The sequence below is a fragment of the Clarias gariepinus genome, chromosome 3 (genome assembly GCF_024256425.1).
Source record: "Clarias gariepinus isolate MV-2021 ecotype Netherlands chromosome 3, CGAR_prim_01v2, whole genome shotgun sequence".
Lineage (NCBI taxonomy): Eukaryota > Metazoa > Chordata > Actinopteri > Siluriformes > Clariidae > Clarias > Clarias gariepinus.
Genome location: NC_071102.1, coordinates 41,517,546 through 41,539,788, shown reverse-complemented (window position 1 = coordinate 41,539,788; position 22,243 = coordinate 41,517,546). Strand labels below are relative to the sequence as shown.

Here is a 22,243-nt window from a genome sequence, read left to right as displayed (position 1 = left end):
AATATAGCACAGTTATTTGTGGCAGGCATTTATTTATGAGCTTTCTGATATCAACCAAATGAGAATGTATTTCTTTTTGCCTCTGGTTCTCCTCAAGGATTCTTTCTCATGTCATCTCTGCAAGTCTTTTGTTTCTTGTCAACATCAACTCTGGGTTGTTCATTAGAGTTAAATTAAAAATGCTTTTTGATGATGTTTTTTGTTACTGTAAAAGTGCTATACTAACAAAGTGGAGTTGAATTGAATAAAAGTTAGTAAATGTTCGGGTATTACTGGTGGATGCAGCTGAATGATTACAAACTCAATCTTGTATTGAAATGTGTATATGTAAAGAGTCTTGATAATGGCACCATCTTATGGCCTGTGTGTGCAACTAGCTTGGAGTTAGGGGTTGTTGACTGTTTTCTCTAAGTAACTTTAAATTTACTTTTCCTTTCATCACATTTTAACACTTTTCCTGTCTTAAAGTAAGACAAGACCAAGCAGGATTTCAGCATTTGCTTTGCTTGCTTGTGCTGTCATTTACATGTCCTCCTTTTGTTTGAAATTAAAAACATACACTGCCCTGCCAAAAAAAAAAAAAAAAACATCAACAACAACAACAAAAAAAAAAAACCACACAATTTTTTTTTTATTGGATCAGAATAACGTATTTGCCTTAGACACAGGACATGACATCTGACCTGGCCCATACTCAAGTCATTAAAAGAGTAATTTGCTTTAAGGTAAGGAAAGGTAAGATTAGATAATGGAAATTCTTTTGCCAGAGACTGCTTAGAACTATTTAGAAATAATATATACAATACATTAAATTTGTAAAAATGGAATGACGAACTAGTGAAACTGCTTAAATAACAAACAAGTAATAATTACTTAATGCATGTATTTGTTCTGACATTCTAATGCTGTTTAACTCTAATCCTGAAACTCTGCCCCTGAGTATCCTTCCTGTGCTGTTCATGATGCTGAAGATAAAGTCACAACAGGTATTATTCTCCAGGTCTGGAGCACTTCTTCCCACTGAGTCGAGTAGCCAGTTGAGATGCTGGCTTCAAACATCTGACCACGTCACTTCTGTAAAAGGCAGAAAAATTAAATAACAGGTATGGTTATTTGGGGTTACACACATGTCACATGTACAAACACTTAAAATGCCATAAGTAAACAGGTCAGTGTAATTACACACACACACACACACACACACACACACACACACACACACACACAATCACACTACAGACTTACCCTCAGAGTATCACAGAGTATCATACCTGAAGAGTATCATAATCAGAGGACATGGTTGCAGGGTTTAGAGTTGCATAAGTGTCACTGGCAGTGTGTTGAACATTCTAAGGGTGAAACAAATATTTAGAGAACTAAACACTTCCACACTCTTAACACTCCGAACATCTAATACCCACACTACCTGCCAAAAAGGAAAAAGAAAGTTGCCCTTTCAGACGGGTCAAACTATAGGGTTGAATCAAGCAAAAAAAAAAAACAAAAAAAAACTATATTTAAACTTGTTAAACCTGGGTTAAGAACCCAATCAACAAATTATAAAACCTGGGAGGATAGTGTTAGCTATCCTCCCAGCTGCATGGTAAAAACAATCAGCAGTAAAAAATCATAGCTACATTATATTTAAAGAGCCCAATTATGCCATTTTAAAGGTAAAACAGCTTAAAACACTATTTTACATGTAGTTTACATGTATGCAAGGTCAAAAAACACTTCAGTTTTCTCTAAAAATAGATTAATTTTACCCCATTTCTAAATGATTTGTAAGCGACTCGTGTGAAGCAGTTTGAAGATTCAGTCTGTCTAAACCCCTCCTTTCCGTGAGGCCTCACTGCTGTGATTGGTCAGATGGCGCGGTGATTTATGATTGGACTACCGCTACAGCGTGTGTCGGAAAACTAAACGCCCATTACCATAACTGAACGACTGCTTTGGAGACCCGTCAATACATAGAAAAGATGGCGTCGATTTTACCGTGTAACAACCAGCTAATTTTATATTAACTGTGGCTACAAAAATCGAAAGGTCTTTTATCTTTGTGTTGGTGTTGCGTTAAAAAGCCGGTGAGCAAAAAGGACAAACACAAACAAGTAGATAAAGCAAACATGTATTATACAAAACTAAATAAAGTAAACGAAAAAGGTGCACCACAACCAAACAAATATGTAAACAATATTTACCAACTACATATAATAAACTGTATGTGTGGATGAATGCGAGTGAGTGGAAAATATCCGAAGTCCGTGTTTATTGTACAGTATGTGTGTTAGAGGAGTATGGTTCAGTATCACCGGGGTTAATGAAGACCGAGAGGCCGATGACGGGGAATATCTCCAGTCAAAGATAATCCGGTTAAAAAATCTTTGAAAAAAAAATGATCCACAGCAATCTCTCCTTCTCTTGTCCAAACAAATAACGGCAGCGCTAGTCCACCATTACTACTCATGCATTTTGTGTGTGTGTGTATGCAAAGTGCGCATGCTCCGTGCCCTTACTCTTTGGCATTTTTTCCCTTTGGGCTTGCCGTGGATAGGCATGCGCACTTCGCGAGTATTAGAGTTCAGTTTTGGTGAATGGTGGAGAACAAACATTTAAAAAGGATTGTGTGTGCTCTCGTTTTTTATTGTTTTTTTATATTACAAAGTGTTTAACCTGGCATGAATGGTCGGTCACATTAACAAGTGTGTGGTAACGTTAATTGTAAGATGGCGAGCAAGTGACGTGGATCCAACGGCTAATGACTCGTTTAGGCGATTGTGAGCCGATTCTTTTTTTTAATAGACAAAAACTTCATTTATCGTGCACTGTCAACGTCACAGATAGTGCAGATAGTTTATGTTCACATACGGCTACATGACACAATGCATGAAAGAAAATACTTGAAAAAGCATAATAGTGGCACTTTAACAGTGAATTGTCTCTATTTCAGAGCGATGGACGTAAGAAGGGAAAGGTAAGAAGGAAAGCGCATTAAGTGATACACCGATCATGCATAGTGCCCACTGTACAAGCCTCTGGGGGCAGTGCTATAATCTGGAGTTGCTTCAGTTGCTCAGGTCTAAGCTCAGCAATGTCACGTGGCAATATCCCATAGAAAGATAAAATCCCATAAAGAGTTTTTCTTCCCACAGGCTTCCTTGAGGTGCAAGGCAACAGTGCTTTTAGAAGTGTTAATATTATTTAAACTTATTGTCATTGCTTTTTTTTTTTTATCCTTGACTCGATGGCATTTGTTTGTGGGGGAAAAAAAGTCTGTCTGTCCACTTCGAAGAGAGTATTTTGTTCTCAATTATAAATTTTACAGAAATTTCCACAACACATCTTCCAGGACTCAAATTGTTAAAGAGTGGCTCTGGGAGCACGAGGAATCATATTCACATACATTGGGTGCACTGAAAACCCTAATAAGTTAATTGGACTAATTTGATTGAGTAAACTCGTTGCCTCAATTTAATTGAGTAATGGAATCTTCCAAAACTTGCATATTTAAGTTTATTTAACTTGGCGGTTTTGTAGACTGTACTTAAATCATTTAGTTCAACAAACTTAGCACTTATTTAATGTACTTAAAAAATTGCGTTCACTTGGTATAAATTTTTTTTAAGTGTACTTATATATTTAAGTTAACTCAACATGAAAATGTAACTTAAACCTGTTAAACAATGTTCTTATATTTGACTGCAAGCTTTGTGCACACCGAACTGAAATAAAACAATGAACAGCATTTTTAAGCTTAGATTTTTTTTATTGACAAAATGCCACAATTTTCCACCGGAAAGAATGTTGGAGAGTATTTTATTAGGCACACAGCATGTACGGCATGAGCAGTACATTCACACAGGAACCACCATCCAATTCAGCCTCAGCATGAACCAGAGCACATTTCACCCATCACCCCTTACCCACACACACAAACAGGGCCGAAGCCACTAACCCAAACACCCTTCCCCAACATGGTGAACACACCGACATCCCCGCAAAGCATGCTGGTCGTCAGCCGCCGCCCCGCCCACACCACATTCACATTTGTGAAAATTGACCTTTTGAAAATGCTTTTTCCCCCAAAGGATTAATCATGATTTTGAGTTCACAACACTTGAAATCTTAAGTTTATGCATTTTGATGGTAAATAAGTTAAATTAACTTATATTTTTAAGTGATGGGTCTAAAATGCAAAATTTTAAGTAATGTTTAGTCAACATTACTTGATTGTATAAGTAAAGACAACATTAGGGTTTACAGTGTGTGTTGTAATCAAAGGTAAAGGTGATGGAATGAAATCTTAAAGTGAATGATTTTTCCCCCTTTTTTTTTGGCCAGGCAGTGTACTGTACATACTTGCAGAGTGTCATAATCCGGAGACATGGTCATGTGGTTCAGTGCTGTGTATGTGTCATCTCCAGGCATTGAAATACTCTGAGAGAATTAAAACTTTGTTTAGTTTTAAATCAATAACACATTTATATGATCTTTATGTAGGGGTTAATGAAGAGAAAAGTTCTCTCAGTACCTGAATGTCTGTGTCTCTTTCAGCTGCTCTCTTCCTCCTGACATGAAAACATGAGTGTTTCTTTTAATTCTGCTTCATTCAGCTAAGACTTAACAGTGGATTAGGTTTGTGGTATCTTAAGGAAAATTTAAAAAAATTAGTGACTCACTTAATGCACAGAACGGCAGTAAGAATGGAGAGAAGCAGAGCAGGAACGAGTGCAGCAGCTCCCCATACAGCATTCAGCTTCTGCACCTTTACTGAGCCCTCCTCAACTTCTGTGAGAACTATTAGTAAAAAGGAAAAAACTGTTACTTAAAAAAACAACAACTCTATATTGTTTTCTAAATAGGTAATAATACTTTGCTATTAGTGCTATTAGCATTTTCTAGTAATGTTTTTGCGTCTCTAATCAACTTTAACAGAATAAATCATTGCTTGATAGGTGGACACAATGGGTGTAAGAACGTTCTCTGTATATTTTCAGCAACACGGTTCGAGGAAGTATTACCAAATAAGGAATGAGGTAATGCAATGAGGAAGCTGGTTTATGGACTAATGACATAGCAATAAGAGATAATGACATTGGAAAGTGCACACAATGTCAGAAAACCTTACAGTGGGGACACAAGTATACCGTTTAATGTTAATGTTTACAAGGACTTTTTACATTTACTTATTTGGCTGAATATTTTTATCTGATATACAGATGGTACTCAAGTGGTATACTGGTTTTACCGCTGCGTCTCACGGCAGCAGTTGGGTTTGTGCGTTGGCTGGCTTTTATAGCTGAGTGGCGCTAGATAACTAAAGACAGACGCCTCAAACCTTAGTTCATTCTCTCAAGGATTAATAAGCCGCAGCTCCTTTAAAGCTGTGCGTAGTAGCGGATAAAATCAATTGAAACATTGTAATTAAATAAATTCATAATCACAGTACTACTATTGCACAGTATTACTCTGGAGGAGACAAACGCATGGACTAACTTTTCTGCATCAGCAAACGTGAGTGCTGGTAGCAAAACTGCTGGACTTCTGCAATGCACCTCTCATTGGGACTACTGGAAAAACCCTTCAAAAGCTGCAGTATATTCAGAACAGTGCTGCTAGGATCCTGATGAGAGGGCGTAAATACGACCATATTACGCCCATTCTTAAATCTCTTCACTGGCTCCCTGTTTCATTTAGAATTGATTACAAGGTTGCCCTTCTTCCCTACCAGTGTATTTATGGGGATGTCCCTCCCTACCTAAAAGAACATATTTCCTCACATACGTCCACACGCAACCTCCGCTCTGCATCAGTACATTTTTTGAAAACTCCTAAAACTAAACTTCATCCCATGGGAGATCGAGCTTTTTGCTCAGCTGCACCCAGACTGTGGAATGCTCTCCCTGAGTATCTGAGGATGCCACAAACTGTTGATGCCTCTAAATCTGGTCCTAAAACTTATCTTTTTATTAGAGCTTTCTGGTCGAATTAATTTTGTAGAACTTTTTGATTTGTTTCAAATATAAAGTGCATTATAAATAAAATGTATTATTATTATTATTAGTACTAAAATTACAGTACAAATTTAGAATTGAAATTAAATTCAATCTTATTAAAATTGAATTTAGGCAAATTAAACGTTAACACAATGAACCTATAGATTTTAATGTGTAACACTCGCGTAGCCAGAAAACAGACTCTGGGTGTGCATCAGAAAAAGTGGATGTGTTGTCAGATTAATGTGCAAAATATACAGTAATATAATAAAACTTTACAAGCTACATATCCTTTATAAGACTCTTCTTTTATTTAAGTGCACTCACAATGACGACAAAACATTATGATTTTGTAAAATAATTAAAGTAAACAGGGTTTACGCTTTTCCTTATTGGTTTCGGTGAACTTGAGCGCATTGGAAAAATAAACCAAAACTCTGTTTATATTTGCCTCACAGACATAAAAAATATATACTTATAAAAAGCTAAATGTCTTCTTTTACATAAACATTTTGTATGAAACGTGAATTATTGGCGCATCCACTGCTGTGGAAATGATGAGATGGCATGATTGCCTTCATCACTACTAACAAAACCAAAGACATCACAAATTAATTCATTAAATATATTTAACTTTTTTTTAAACTCATTATTGCACAGTAAATGTCAATAGCTCTGGCTCTGATTTTTCATGTTTGTTGAATAAAGTACTCGGATGTGTAAATTACATCACTGTAGTATTTCTTCAAAACAACATATGACATTTTTATGACTTAAGCTCAAATAATATTTAAAAACTGCGTTGAATGAAAATGTCAATTTGCGCCACCTGGCGCACTTAATACTGTATGAAGATAACCCAATTAAACAAATAAAAGGAAAAAAAATACACTATTTATGCAACTATGCATAATGGCTCCCCTTGTTATGGCGTTATATTCATGCCACAATCCTGAGCGCACAGTTTTGACATTTTGGGAGCAGACAAAGCACTCTGCGCGTGTGCAGTGTCTCCTCTGCGTGTTAAACGTGTTTTCCCTGCGTGTGTGCAACAACTTTTTTCTGTGCATGCTTGACTCTGCCCGCACACTCGCTCAACTTTTGTCCAGTGTTAAAAAAAAGTGCCACAAATCTGGCCAATCACAGACTTACACACTACTTCTGATTGGCTGTTTCTTCTCTGATCAGCTGGCACTATTGACCGCATAACGGAATAAAATTTAATAAAATTTTATTTGTATAGTGCTTTAAAAAATAGTCATTATGTCAAAGCAGCTTTACAAAATTAAAAGAAAATTATAATTAAATTATAAACAAAAAAGATGTTGAGCGAGCGTGCAGAAAACGCGGTAAGCGCACAGGGGAGACATTGCACGGGCAGAACCGGGTTGTCTGCACACGCATAGAGTGCTGTGTCTGCTCTCAGAATGTTAAAATTGTGCACTCAGGATTGTGGCATAAATATAACGCCATACCCGTGGTTCGCTGGAGTCCTAGCACCTCCAGACTCATACATGTCTGTTCTTGAATTTCTTTAGAGCGTGTTGCTTTTTTAGAACAATGCCTTAAACTTATGCTAAAAAATGGTTAATAACTCTTGTGTGGCCTTGTATTGAGTGACATTATATTCAGTGACACGGTTAGTGACATCACATTGACTAACATTATAGTGCGATGCTTATTTTCCAGCATCTGCAGCCTATTTTACGCACGTACACATCACAAATGTTAACACTCACACACTCACACACACACACACACACGTGTGTACACTAAAACACTCATACACACGCACAAACACAGTAGGAGCTACTTCAAATAGCCGAGGCTGAGTGAATGGCGTGCGAATGGTGTGTGGCTTTGGATGGCGTGATCCCCCCTTCCTCTCCTGCCAGAAGGCGTGTCAAGATTTCACAGTAAACACGCCCATTCAAGTTCTATCTATTCATTTACCTGGTGCCACCACTAGATGCCGCTTTGTTCTCCAGAACACGTTAAAACAAGCCAGCAAGTTAGCTGCGCTGAGTTGCAATTACGTGATTTTAAAAACCCACCCCCCCTTTTTCGGACGTTTTGAATATCACTGGCACCAGCAGCGGTCAGATGTGACTTAAGCTACGTTTACACTGTCAGTTAAATGTGATCCAATTCCGATTTTTTGCTCATATGTGAAACATATTGGCAATGTTCTATGTCCATGTAAACAAGAAAAAAAAATGTATGCATACAATATTTTGAGATTGGTTTTAGGCTACCTTCATATGTGTTTTTGGCATTGTGTTTTTAAAACCAAGGTGACCTTTGTCTATCTTGACTAGTGTGTAGCGCAAGAACCTTCCCTTAAGTTTGCGGAATGTTTCAGATGGTATGGCAAGTGTAAACACTTGAATCAGATATGGGTCATAGTTAAAAAAAAACGTGTAAACAGACGGTCAAAAAAATTAGATGTAGGCAACAAATCAGAATTGTTTTGTGTAAATGGGGCTTTAATGGTCTGTTTACCAAGTCTGGAGTTACAGTAATCTGCAGGTTATTTATATGACTGGAATATAATGTGATGTAGTCCATGATTTACATGACTACATGCAGGTTTAAAGCTGGATAAAAACCCTGATGCGTTTATCAGTTAAGGAGTGGGGGGGCATATAATAATCGGGAAATTATAGCTTGGCTTTGAAGAACTAATGCTTATATATTTTGGAGCTACTAATAAAGCTGTTGAGGGTACTGTAGTAGGGGGTGATGTTTAAAATGATGTTTGGTTAAGTCTATATTATAAACATAAAACGTCTGATAATTTGGGGGAAACAAAGACTTAAACTGTTCCATTTTTGATAGTTATTCATTTTACTGACCTTTAAGCAAAATACAACATGTATTCACCTGTTTTATACAAATTAAGTTTTACTAGGGTTTTGAAAGAATAAATATTTTTAAGTCATGTTTGCGTATTTTAATTGTTGGGGGATTGTTTGGGTATTTAAAAAAAAAACATTTACTTGAAACAACTACTTCAATGGGCAGAAAAATGAGAGACAACTTTGCTTTAAATAGTCAAAGAGTTGGGCTAATAATAATAATAATAATAATAATTATTATTATTATGAAAACAACAGTTAAACACTTGATCATATGTATCTGTGCTAGTTTGTGATTATGTGACCCATAATAATTTTTTCTCAGTATAAATAAATGTTTTGGTTATAAGAACTCCATCAAAAGAGCACAAACTTAGGAGGAGTGTAAGGTGAGAAACCTCAGTGGAGAATACTGACTATGACATGGTGCTAATTGTTCAGTGTTTTCTTTTTGGCGGGGGGAGGTTTTTTTTTTTTTTTAGACTTGTCCATGTGCAAATGTGTTTGTGTTAAAGCCAACTGAGAAATGCAGGAGTGCACACAGACACACCTCTCCATCCAAAAATGTTTGTATGTGGCACTTTAACTGTCGTCTTGTAAATCATTGATTAAACCTATGAACACAGCTGTTCAGCATCAGTCCTAAACACAAGCGCAGGGTCTATTTTTGTCCTTAATTAAAAGACATCAATATGTTAATAATTTACACAATGATAACATATTTATTTTGCTGCATATGGTGGTACTTCTGCTCTGTAAAGACTTCATAACGCCTCTAATCTGAGGTGCTGTTAGTTGGTCATTTTTCAGGCTGATAACTCTAAATGAACTTCTCGTCTGCGGCAGAGGTAGGTTTTGGTCTCGCCCTTCTGGGATGGTCTTCATGAGAGCCAGTTTCATTATGGTGCTTGACGGATTTTGCAAATGCACTCGACACAATACTGTTCTTGCAAGAACTATTACAGAAAGGCTGACCTCTGTGTCTTAAAATAACAACTACCTGTAGTTTTTCTTGTTGTTACGTAATTAACTAATTCCATATGTGTTATTTTATAGTTTTGAAATCCCCAGTATTGTTGTAGAATGTAGAAAATAAATCACTAAACAAAAACAAAGAAATTTGCAAATGACCCCAAACTGTAAAACAAAGGAAAGAACATTAAGACAAACAACATAAAAAACTATAAAGACAATATTTTAGCAGGTCAGGGAGGATCATCTTGGTGCAGTCAGTGTAAGATACACCACTCAGTGTGTCAGCAAGCACGTGTACACCAATCAGTGTAAGCTGCAAGTGCAGCAGGTCAGTGATGATGAACCAGTGCCTGCTGATGACCAACACCTCTCCCCTGATCTACCAGAGTGAAAATGATGTCAATCAAACTGAACAGATAATCTGGAATAAAATCAGTAGCAGCATCAGCTCATGCTAGTAATTATTATTGTAGTCAATATTATTTCAAAATAATATTTTCTTAGCCTTATTTAAAATTAATATTGACTACAATAATAATTAAAATGAGTAACTAGTTTACTAGCCCGAGCTGATGCTGCCTCTGATTTTATTCCAGTTTATCTGTTCAGTTGATTTTCACTTGGCTCGGGTATATAAGGGGAGAGGTGTTGGGTAAAGAAGGGGAGTTGGTCATCATCACTGACCCTGAGGCTGCTGGATCCAGACTCGCTGTCCCTGACCGTAATGTTAGAGCTGTCAGAGCCTGTGGAACTGTAATTTCCCCTCACGCAAAAGGCATAATCTGCTAATTTGAAGAATTTCACAGCATCTGCTTTTAAAGCTTTTTTCCCCCTTCTTTTCACGTAAATTTTTAGCTCCACCTTTTCTTTTTTTTCAATTTTCATCCATGGCAATTATTCATTCTTTGCTGTATCGAGAAATAATCCATATCTCTCCCTCTGTAAATTAAAAGTGAAAGGGGGCGTGGTTTCAGAACACGTATGGAATAGGATTACAATACATTCACATGCACACAAACTGTGCCGCTTTGGGCCGGATAGCCGGGAAAAAAAAGCTCAGAGCCAACAATAGTGTTCAGCACAAAACCTTTATCAGCCTTTTTTTGCGTCACAAAATTATAATATAAAACATACAGTAAAAGAAAAGGGTAAAACTAAAGAGCGTTTCGGTGGGGAGCAGCACAGCTGAGCTCCTGCTCTGTTCTCTCCTCCTCACGCTCACACACACCTCCTCACGCGCACACTTCCTCAGCGGACACGCGCAGCAACTCATAAAGGGCAACATACTGTACATACATAATGTGACATAACATAGTATTGGCCGTTACAAAACACACGCACTTTATCGGCGGCACCCGTACAATTAACGCACTTATCTATCTGCATAAAAAAAGAGAAGCAATATTTTAGTTTCCGTCATTTTTAAAATAAATTTACGTACTGACTGGGCCGGCCACATTGACCAGCAGCCCACCGGGAGAACGACCGGTACTCCAGACGGCCAGTCCGCCACTGCCTAGTACATTATTGCTAGCTGTAGCAGCGGTCCGCGGAGCAGGTATACAGGAAAACTAATCGATGTTAAAGAATCAGCCAATAGGCCCGCAGGTCCAACCCACTGGCGCTGATTGACAGAACGATTCATTCTGCTAAAAAGTCGCATTATGAAATAAATAGGCCATCCTAAAAAACGGGATTTTGAAATAAAAACTGACTTTGAAATAATCTTTTATTGGGAAAAATATTATGTCATAATAATAAGTAAATTTATATAGCAGAGTGCAATATATTTCACAATAATAAGCTTTTTTTCAAAATATATTCCATTATTTCACAATATCATTCTCATATTACATATATGTGTCTTATTTATTCATAAAGTGATTTATCATGTCCTATTTATTTATTTAATTTTGAACGCTTTGGAGTTCCATAGATGGTAAGTTTGAATCATGTTAGTTGTAAGGGTTGCCCACCAGAGGGCACTGTTTTTAGTTTGTAGTTTTAGTTTGTAGACTCAGTTTCCCAGAAGGCACCTTGGTCAGGTGACGTGAGTGCGCACCTGAACCAAGGCAGCTCATTAGCCTTGTTATAAATACCTGTTTGTTCTGGGAAACTGGGTCGAGGGTCGATGTTCAGGTCGCGACCGGAAGTGTTTGAGCTGGCTGGTAGACCGGAATGGTGAAAACTGTGCAAACAATCCAAAAGTTAAAGAATTCTGAATTACTGGATGGAAAAGAAAGAAAGAAGAACAAGTGTGCTGGAGATCAAGATCGAAATATGTGGTCTAAAATTGGGAAAGTAAGAGAAGTAAGAAAAGGAATGGCCGTAAGGCACAGCTGTACTGGAAATGGGCCTGAATGGGGAGATTGTAAAACGGAAAACAGTGATGATAGTATGGAAATGAGCCAAGAATCAACGAGATCAAAAAATAAAAGAGGAAGTGAATTTGATGGAATCAATGCAAAAAAAGCTAGAAACTTGGATGAATTAAGAGGCAGACAAGAGGAAAGGAATCAAGAGTCAATGTCATACAAAATTGTGCTTAGGTTTGGCGAAGGCAATGGAATATCATCAATGAATCCAATAAAACTGACAACAATATTGAAAAATCAAGTGGGAGATATTTGCATGGCCAAAGTGTTAAGAGATGGGAATCTATTGATTGAAAGAGGAAAAGCAAAGAAAATCAAGGAAATCGGTAAATACAAAGTATTAATTGTGAGTAATATCGGAGAAGGAAGTAAATGGACTAAAGGAGTAATCTGGGGAATTCCAATCGGAATAAATTTGGATGATATTAAATCAAATATGCGAGGCGGAAAGATCAAAGAAGTTAGACGTTTACAAACAACGAGGGATGGTACAAGGAGTGATAGTGAGGGGATTATGATTGTGTTCGATGAAGAGCGGCTCCCAACAAGAGTGACGCTAGGATATATGAACTACAGTGTAAGGGAATACATACCAAACCCAGTAAGATGTTACAATTGTCAAAGATTTGGGCATGTGGCCAAAGTGTGTAAAGGGAAGAAAAGATGTGCGAGATGTGGAGAAAATCATGGATATGAAGAATGCAATGTTAATACACAACCAAAATGCTGCAACTGTGGAGGAAATCATAGTGTAGCATATGGAGGGTGTGCAATAAGGAAGAGAGAGAGAGAAATTCAACAAATTAAAACAAAAGACAAGATAACATATGCAGAAGCAGTAAAAAGAGTAAATCAAAAAGGAGGAGCGGAAGGAGGATTGGGAATGACAAGACAAAATATGGAAGTACAAGAAGAAATGAATGAGAAGAAAACACTAATAGATGTTAAAAAATTGGTAACATTTATTGCAGGTGTAATAAATGCTACAATGGAAATCAAATCAAAGACAGAAAGAATTCAGATAATAGTAAAGGCTGCTGTACATCATCTTGAAGTTAGTGAATTAACATGGGAAGAGGTAAGGAATAATCTGAATGCACAAGCAAGTCAAGATAATACTTAGATTACATAAATAATTATGGCAATTATATTGCAATGGAATGCGAGAAGTCTTTTGGCAAACGGACAGGAGTTTAAAAAATATATTGAAGAGTTACCAAATAAACCTGATGTTATATGTATTCAAGAGTCATGGTTGAAGATTAATTTAGAATTTAAGATATACGGGTATGTAAGTATTAGACATGATAGAAGTGAAGGAATAGGAGGGGGATGTGTAACATTTATTCAGGAGGGTATATCTTTTAGAGAAATAGAAAAAGGAAGTAATCAGGAGTACATAGTAATAATGGTATGGATTAAAGGGGTAGAGTTGATAATTATTAATTACTATAATCCTTGTAGGAAATTGGATATTGATAAAATAAGACAAATTAAAGGAATTTATGAACGAAGGGTAATTATATGTGGAGATTTTAATGCGCATAGTCCATTATGGGGAGGGGAGAGGATAGATGAGAATGGAAGGGTAATTGAGATACTGTTAGAAGAAATGAACATGGTCTGTATAAATGATGGTAGAGGAACTAGAGTTGATCTACATAGAGGTAAGGTGTCAGAGTTAGACTTAACGTTGGTATCTAGAAGTCTAGGAGATATGTGTAACTGGGAAGTTTGGGAAGAGTCCACATTAGGGAGTGATCATTTCCCGGTGAGTAGTCAGTTAATATGGAAAGGGAAAAAAGAGGAAAGGGGAAGGATAGAGAAGTGGATATTTAGTAAGGCCCAATGGGGAATGTTTATGTACCTTTGTAATGTAGAAAGTATGGAAGTTGATCTAAATGAAGAGGTAGAGGAGATAGATAAAAAGATTAGAGAAATCATTATAAAAGTGGCTAGAAAGACTATACCTCAAAATAAAGGCAGCATGAAGAGGAGAGCAGTACCTTGGTGGACAAATGAGTGTAGCGAGGCTGTTAGAGAGAGGAATAGAACATTTAAGCAGTTAAAGAAAACGCATAACATTCAAAATTTAATAAAGTATAAAAAGGCACAAGCAATAGTGAGGAAGACCATTAAGGAAGCAAAGAAGCAGAGTTGGAGGAAATACTGTAGTAAAATAGGAAGGTCAACACCAATTGAAGAAATATGGGGTATGATAAAGAGTATGAGAGGGATTAAAAAGGAATGGCAGTATCCAGTATTAAAAGCAGGAGAAGAAACAGCAATTACAGAAAAAGAGAAGGCAGAAATGATAGCAAGAGAACTTATTAAAATTCATAGTTCAAGTAATTTAACAGAAAATGGAAAAAGAAGAAGGGAAAGAACAAAAGAGGGATATCCTAGTATTGATGAGGAAAGAGAAAGTACAGACAATGCAATGGAAGCTCTGTTTAGTATAGGAGAATTGAAGAGGGCATTAGGAACATTTGGGGCGACAGCTCCAGGAAAAGATAATATATGTTATGAGATGTTAAAACATTTAGATGTACTGGCTTTAGGTAAGTTGCTGGGATTGTATAATAAGGTATGGGAAGAGGGGAAACTTCCTAGTAGCTGGAAAGAAGCGATTATTATTCCCATTAAGAAACCAGGAAAGGATGCAGTAGATCCTAGTAATTATAGACCGATAGCACTTACTTCTCATATTGGAAAGGTGATGGAAAGAATGATAACAGAAAGATTAACTCATTATGTAGAAAGTAGAGGAATCATTTCAATGTACCAAAGCGGATTCAGAAGAGGGAGAAGTACTATGGACCCTATAATAAGTTTGGAAACAGAAATTAGAAAAGCGCAGGTTAATAAAGAGGTGGTAGCGGCAGTGTTTATAGACATAGAGAAAGCATATGATATGGTATGGAAAGAAGGAGTTTTAATTAATTTAGATAAATTAGGAATCACAGGAAGAATGTTTAAGTGGGTTAAAGACTTTTTATTTGGTAGGACTATTCAAGTCAGGATTGGATCAGCATTTTCAGGGAAATATGTAGTGGAGAATGGAACTCCGCAAGGGAGCGTGATAAGTCCAATTCTTTTTACAATAATGATAAATGACATTTTTTCACATGTGCAAAGTGATATTGGGCGATCATTATTTGCGGATGATGGAGCTCTCTGGAAGAGAGGAAGGAATGTTGCACATGTAAAGCAAAGGATACAAGAGGCTATAAACTTAGTAGAGGAGTGGTCATATTCATGGGGTTTTAAATTATCTGTTGAAAAGACAAAAGTAGTATTGTTTACTAAGAAAAAAATAATAGATAATATAGAAGTTAAAATGTATGAGCAAAAACTGGAACAGGTAAAGTCATTTAAATTTTTGGGGATGTGGTTGGATACAAAATTAACGTGGATTGAACATATCAATAGAATAGTTGACAAATGTAAAAAAATAATTAATATAATGAGATGTTTGACTGGAAGAGATTGGGGAGCTAGTAGAAATGGGTTAAGGAAAATAAATATAGCATTAATACGATCAGTGTTAGACTATGGATGTTTTATATATGGGAGAGCCTCCAAGACGGCACTACAAAAAATAGAAGTTGTTCAAGCCCAAGCTTTAAGGATATGTAGTGGAGCATATAAAACTACACCGATAGCAGCACTTCATGTAGAGATGGGAGAAGTACCTTTGCGATTAAGAAGAAAACAGCTCATGATGAACTACTGGATTAATCTGCAAGGTCAATCAGAAAATGGAAATCCAGCAAAAAGTGTTCTTAATCCAAGTTGGGAATATGAGAAAGATCAAAAGAATTTTTTTGGATGGGATAGCGTAGAAGTGGCTAAAGAAATGGGATTGAATAATAAAGGATTTAATGTATCAAGACCAGTAGCAGTAACACCACCATGGTTATTTCCTGTGGCTTTTATGGATTTGGATTTACTAGATAGGAGTAGTGATTATAAAAATATAGCGAATATGTCAGGAATGATAGAAGAGAGAATAAAGACAATATATCATGAGTATACTGCAATTTATACAGATGGATCCAAGAAGATGGATACAGGAAAAACTGGTTTTGGTGTTTTTATACCAGAAGTTGGGGTTTCAATAAAGAAAAGGACAACAGATCATCTATCAATATATACAGTAGAGTTAATGGCTATAATAACTGCTTTGTACTGGATAGAGGAAAGTGGACTGAAGAAAGCAGTTATATGCTCAGACTCCAGTTCAGCATTGATGTCAATTAAAGCATTATCGTCACAGTATAGACAGGATTGCATATATGAAATTTATGAAATTTTATTTAGACTACAGAGAAATACAGTAATAGTATTCATGTGGGTTCCAGCACATATAGGAGTCAAAGGAAATGAAGCTGCAGATGTTTTAGCCAAAGAGGCATGTGATATAGATGAAATTATGGAAATCCTGTATAGTAAATCTGAAGTAAAAGCAATAGTTAGAAATAATATAATAAAGGAATGGCAGTATAACTGGGATAAGGAGATAACGGGTAGGCATTATTACAGAATTCAAAAGAAAGTAGGAAATAGAAGGAAGTGTAAAGGAGATAATAAAACTGAAGGTATAATTACTCGATTAAGAATGGGACACTCAGGATTGAATAAAACATTACATCTAATAGGGAAACATCCAACTGGATTATGTGATCATTGTCAGGAGGAGGAATCAGTGGAACACATACTATGTCATTGTCCAAAGTACATTACAGAAAGAGAAATATTGAAGGAAGAAGCTAAGGAACAAGGACAAGTTGGAATTAATATTGCAGACATGCTTAATGGTCATAATAATAGAAGTGTATTACATTTTTTGAGAATAACTGGTTTAATTAACAGAATATAATTAGTATGTGTGTGAAGGGGAGAATTTACTATTATTATTATTATTATTATTTATTTATTTATTTTTTTTGCGTGGGAGGTAGCGGAGTCAGACCCACACTCCAGTACAGTAGGTGGCGGTAATGCACCTTAACGTTGGATGCCAACCGCCATTAAAACAGAAGAAGAAGAAGAAGAAACTGGGTCGAGCATTAATGTTAATTTCTGTTCTGTTAAGTGGGTTCTTGGTTTCTCTAGTTATGTTCTGTTTTAGTTTGTTTAGTTGGCATTTGGTTTATGGAGCTTTAAGTGAAGTTTATATTTGTCATTATTTAGTTTGTCTCTGTGTCTCCTAGCAGGATTAGCCTCTAGGAGAATTAACCTTTTGTGTTTACCCTCATGTGTAAGTAACCCCCTTTGCATGTTTAGCTCTTAGTCTGTATAAATACTAATCAGTGCACTACTAACCTGCTTAGATCATAGTCTGTCTAGTCTTCGAGTCTGTCTAGTCTCCTTGTCCGTTTAGATTATAGCCTGTTAAGGAACTAACCTGTTTAGCTATTAACCTTTAGAGTTCTTAGTCTGTTACATCCTTAGTCTGCTGTGTACCTAGTCTGTTCATCCCTTGGGTCTCTGGCTACTAGCCTGTTTAGCAGGTAGTCTGTTTAGCTACTAGCTAGCTTAGCTCCTAATGTGCATAACAGCTAGTAGACCTAGCCAAGTCTGTCTTGTGTGTGTTTAGCCCCTAGCATGTATTGTCCCTTGTGTTTAGTCCTCTAGTCTGTTTAGTCCGTCTTGTCTGGTTTGTATCCCATGTCTGTACTGTATATTAGTGTGTGTGTGTGTGTGTATTCCCTTGTCCATGTATTAGTTGATTATTGGTTTTGTTCATATGCTCCCAAGTAAAGCCAACTTTGGTCATGTTTTGTTTGATTGGTTTGTTTATGATTAAAGACTTTTGTTCAACATCATCCCTCTCTGTTTCTATGCCTGCCACACCATGCCCACAGTCCAACACGAACAGAACGTGACATTGGTGACTCGGCTCTTTGAATCTCGTTCATTAAAATTAACAAATCTTTTTTTTTTTTTTTTTTTTTTGGGGGGGGGGGTCATTTAATTTCGTTCTTTTGTTCAGAAATAAAATGTTACATTTTCAATGAACAGACCCCCAACACGTCTACATACACAAATTTTGGCTTTAGTTCCAGTAATGAAAATATTACAATACAGCTAAGGACATATTATAAGAAACAGAATGTGTATCTCACCTCCCATATCTTTTGGTCCGAATTGTTCATTCTTTTGCATCTATTGCACTGTACGGCGTCTATGGGAGTCGCGTAACAAAAGAACGAACAACTAGGAGTAGAAGAGTCATTAAGAAGAACCGTTCAATTTTGTTTCCCATGCATTGCACTGAATAGTGTCTATGGGAGTCTTGTGACAAAAGAACAAATGATTCGGACTCAAAGGTAATTACTCATTTCTGTTTCCTGTGTATAACCAAGGAGGTTTTGCAATGATTTGCGCATTTGGCCCGTAGAAAATGAACAAATCACTCTCCGAGACTACTCGTTCTTCTGAGTCACGTTAAAGAATAGTTTAAAAAGAACATAAACGACCCATCACTAGTGTACAGTACAAATAGAGTATGTGCAAACCTGACGATTGCAAGAGCACACACACATACACCTATGGCACTTTAACCATTAGGGCATTAACGTTGTATTGTAAATAGCTGATTAAACCTATGAACACAGCTGTTCAAAAGAAATACTAAACAGACACATTGTCTATTTTGTCTGCAAGTAAAATACATCAATATGTTAATAATTTACACCATGATAACATTAGTGCAGAAGGATCTGAAGAGACTTGTGTTTATTACATCATAATTTTCAGACGTTCACAGTATATTTGAACCATAGACAGTGTTTATTTTGCTGAACATTACAAAACAGCCATGTCTAATAAAACAGTGCATCTTTAATAAGCCATATTGGTTTTGAGTCAGAAGTAGAATTAATGAAAGACTGAGAAGCCCCGTAAACTTGACCCTGAACAGCCACAGGCTGGTTTTAGCAATAATTGGTGATTTATTTATTTATTTTTTTGTATATATTTATTCAAATGTTCCAATAAAACTTGATTTTCAGAGTATATAAGTTGTTGTGTCATCTGTTTACAGCGTTGGCTGAATTTGTGATTGAGACCCATAGATAAGGCAAAAAATATAACCAGTGAAAAATACAGTAGTATCCTGTAGGTGATTCCTGTCCTGATAACAACCGCTAACCCTCTGAAATGTTTCATTGTTTTAGTATTGTTTTCAAGTAAGAATGTTTATGGGGATTTAAACTGTCTCTGCTGCCACATTTATTCACAGTTGTGATAAGTGATTAATGCCCCATCAGATCTTTGATGGGGGAATGTTATAGTTAAATGACTAAAGAAATACTGATCCTTATGGACAGATATTTGTTCCAGATATTATGCGCCATTAATCAATTTATGTTGATTTTTGACTACCAGTAAAAAAAAAAAACATCAGCGAAAACACACCCAACCAGAAGTTTAAGCTTTACTTCGCTTTAAAATATTATCTACCAGTTTATTAAAAGGAACTAGATAAAATACACCGTAATGTAAAATACATGGCCTGCATTTGTATTCCGTATCTACAACTATCAGTATAGCTAAATTACAGATGTTACCATGTCTTTAAGGATTATTAGGATGTTTTGATATTGCAATAACTAGTTTTATTAATTAATTTATTTATTTATTTTAAATAGCATTAGTATCATGGGTTGTGTATTAAGTGATTTAAAAAAATAGTTTTGTTTTTTTTTAACTATATCATCTATTTATAAAACTATGTTGACAATGCAAGAACTGCCTGTATATAAACATACTGTAAGCAGGGATCACATTCTTGGTCATCCTTATTATCTAGACACATACACTTATTTCTCACACATACACTGTAACAAACTCGCTACTATTTATAGTAAAACAATAGCTAGCCGTTAGCGGAAATCAGGAGTGAATAAGGACCACCATAGAAACGGTTAATATAGCATTATATATTATTATAGTGTATAAACATTTAATGTAGTGCTGTACAAATTACCACTGACTCGCTGGCCACACATACCACATTCATACAGTCCGTGTTCGCACTTATACAGAGTCCTTTCTCTCTCAACCCAAGTCTATAAGTAAAATAAACACAACCAGAGGCCGCTCCGCTCCACGCCCCGCCCCCACTGGCCGTGAGCTCGTAACTAGGCAACTGTCTGTTACACCCCCTCCCCCTAGGAAAAAGGCGTGACTTCGCCATAAAAGGGTTTGAGATTCGCCGAATAGACCGTGAATGGCCCGGCTTGATTAATCATCTGCACCTGGTAGTTTACCTTATTAAGGACTTTGATGATTTTGGCAGGCCCCTTCCATTTTGGAGCTAGCTTGGCCATGTGAGAATCCTCTGCCCGAAACTGAGGATAAGCACGGATCGTGACAAGGTTGCCCTCATGGTACGTGACAGCACGTTGTCTGAGGTTGTAGTACTTTGCCTGCCGTTCCTGGGCACGGGCCACATTGCTCTGGACAGCCTGGAACAGAGCTTCCTGCCGCTCCACTATGGAATAGGCTGGGTGATCAGGTGTGATGTTTTGATGCACCATGCTTTCCAATGGTCCTTTTAGTTTGCATCCCAGTGCTATCTCAGCTGGGGTTGTAGTCAGTGCTTTCCTGCCAGGCTGTGTTGATATCAAACCAGAACTCTGGAAGCCATTTGTCCCACTGTTTGTGGTTGTCTTTGATGAATGCTGCAATCATGAATTTTAGTGTCCGGTTAGTCTGTTCTGTAATGTTGGTGGTGAGCTTCTGGGTGACGCCCCATTGCCGGCAGATGGTGTTAAGCAGCTGGGAAGTAAACTGCGGACCTCTATCAGAAACCAGGTAAGCTGGTGTGCCCCACCGTGTGAAAATCTCCTTGGTTAAAATGTTGGTTATGTTGTGAGCCTTTGCTGTTCTCATAGGAAACATCTCGACCCATTTGCTGCAGTAATCTACGACCACTAGTAAATGTTCGTTGAGCCGGGATGAGTGTGGAAAAGGACCCATGATGTCTACCCCCAACATGTAACCAGGTTTCACCATGGGTGTGCTTTGTAGTAGACCTGCCAGCTTACTTATACGGGGTTTGTATTTCTGACAGATTACACAGTTTCTGCAATACTCCCAGACGTTGTGGCATATTTCCGGTCAGTAGGCAACCTCCAGCAGCCTCCGCAGGGTCTTCATCCGCCCCAGATGACCACTGAGAGGATTGTCGTGGGCGTACTGCAGATATTGAGGCCGGAGTGATGTTGGGATGACCAGCTGAAGGAGACTACACCCATCTTTCTTAGGGATCTGATGATACTGAAACTGGTTCATTACGCAATAGTGTATCTTCTTCACATAAGAATCCAACTTTGCCGCTCTCCACAGTGCGTGATGCGCCTCATCCTCCTTCTGAGCCTTCTCCAGCTCCCCCCTGTCACATGGCAGACCCCACTGCAGATCATTGCCTTGGTGTACCGCCAGATGGGCGTCCGTGGTCTCTCCGTGCCAGCGCCGTGACAGAGAATCAGGAACGGTGTTGCACTGCCCCTTACGGTACTAGACTACAAATTCGAAAGCCTGTAGCCTAAGCACCCATCGAGTTAGGCGTGAGGAAGGGTTTGGCTGAATAAAAACCCAAGTCAAAGCTCCGTGATCTGTAATGATGGTGAATGGTTTCCCCTCCAGGTACTGGCGCTATTTCTCCACCGCCCCCACTACTGCCAGAAATTCCTTTTCTGATGCAGAATACCTGGTTTCAGCTCCGTGCAGCATACGCGATCACGTGTTATCCTCGGGATCCTGGGTGAGTACTGCCCCCAGGCCAACGTTGCTGGCATCTGTCTGCACCTTGAAGGGACGGCTGAAGATGTTAAAACTGAAGTGTTTTGCAGAGCTGTTCTTATGTCTTTGAAGGCTGACTGACATTTGGGGCTCCACACCCACTTGGCTCCTTTCTTCTTCGAGGCGTGCAAAGGAGCAGCACGCTCTGAGAAGTGGCGTATGAACCGATAGTACCAGCCAGCCAGCCCTATGAAGCGTTGATGCTCCTTCAGGTTGCGGGGAA

General features: G+C 37.6%; 1 protein-coding gene and 1 long non-coding RNA gene across 2 annotated transcripts in view; both read right to left on the bottom strand.

Annotated features, from left to right (window-relative positions):
• Positions 1 to 22,243, bottom strand: part of LOC128518710 (sialoadhesin-like) — a 1,187,000-nt gene that overhangs the window by 1,047,729 nt on the left and 117,028 nt on the right. The window contains exon 7 of the mRNA XM_053491953.1: positions 11,329 to 11,341. Coding sequence (XP_053347928.1) covers positions 11,329 to 11,341 — 13 coding nt within the window. The remainder of the gene's footprint in view (positions 1 to 11,328; positions 11,342 to 22,243) is intronic.
• LOC128518566 (uncharacterized) lies at positions 633 to 4,789 on the bottom strand. The gene is made up of 5 exons (XR_008357750.1): positions 4,680 to 4,789; positions 4,532 to 4,568; positions 4,360 to 4,437; positions 1,246 to 1,349; positions 633 to 1,074 (listed from the first exon to the last, which is right to left on the bottom strand). It is a non-coding gene; the product is annotated as an uncharacterized LOC128518566 (long non-coding RNA).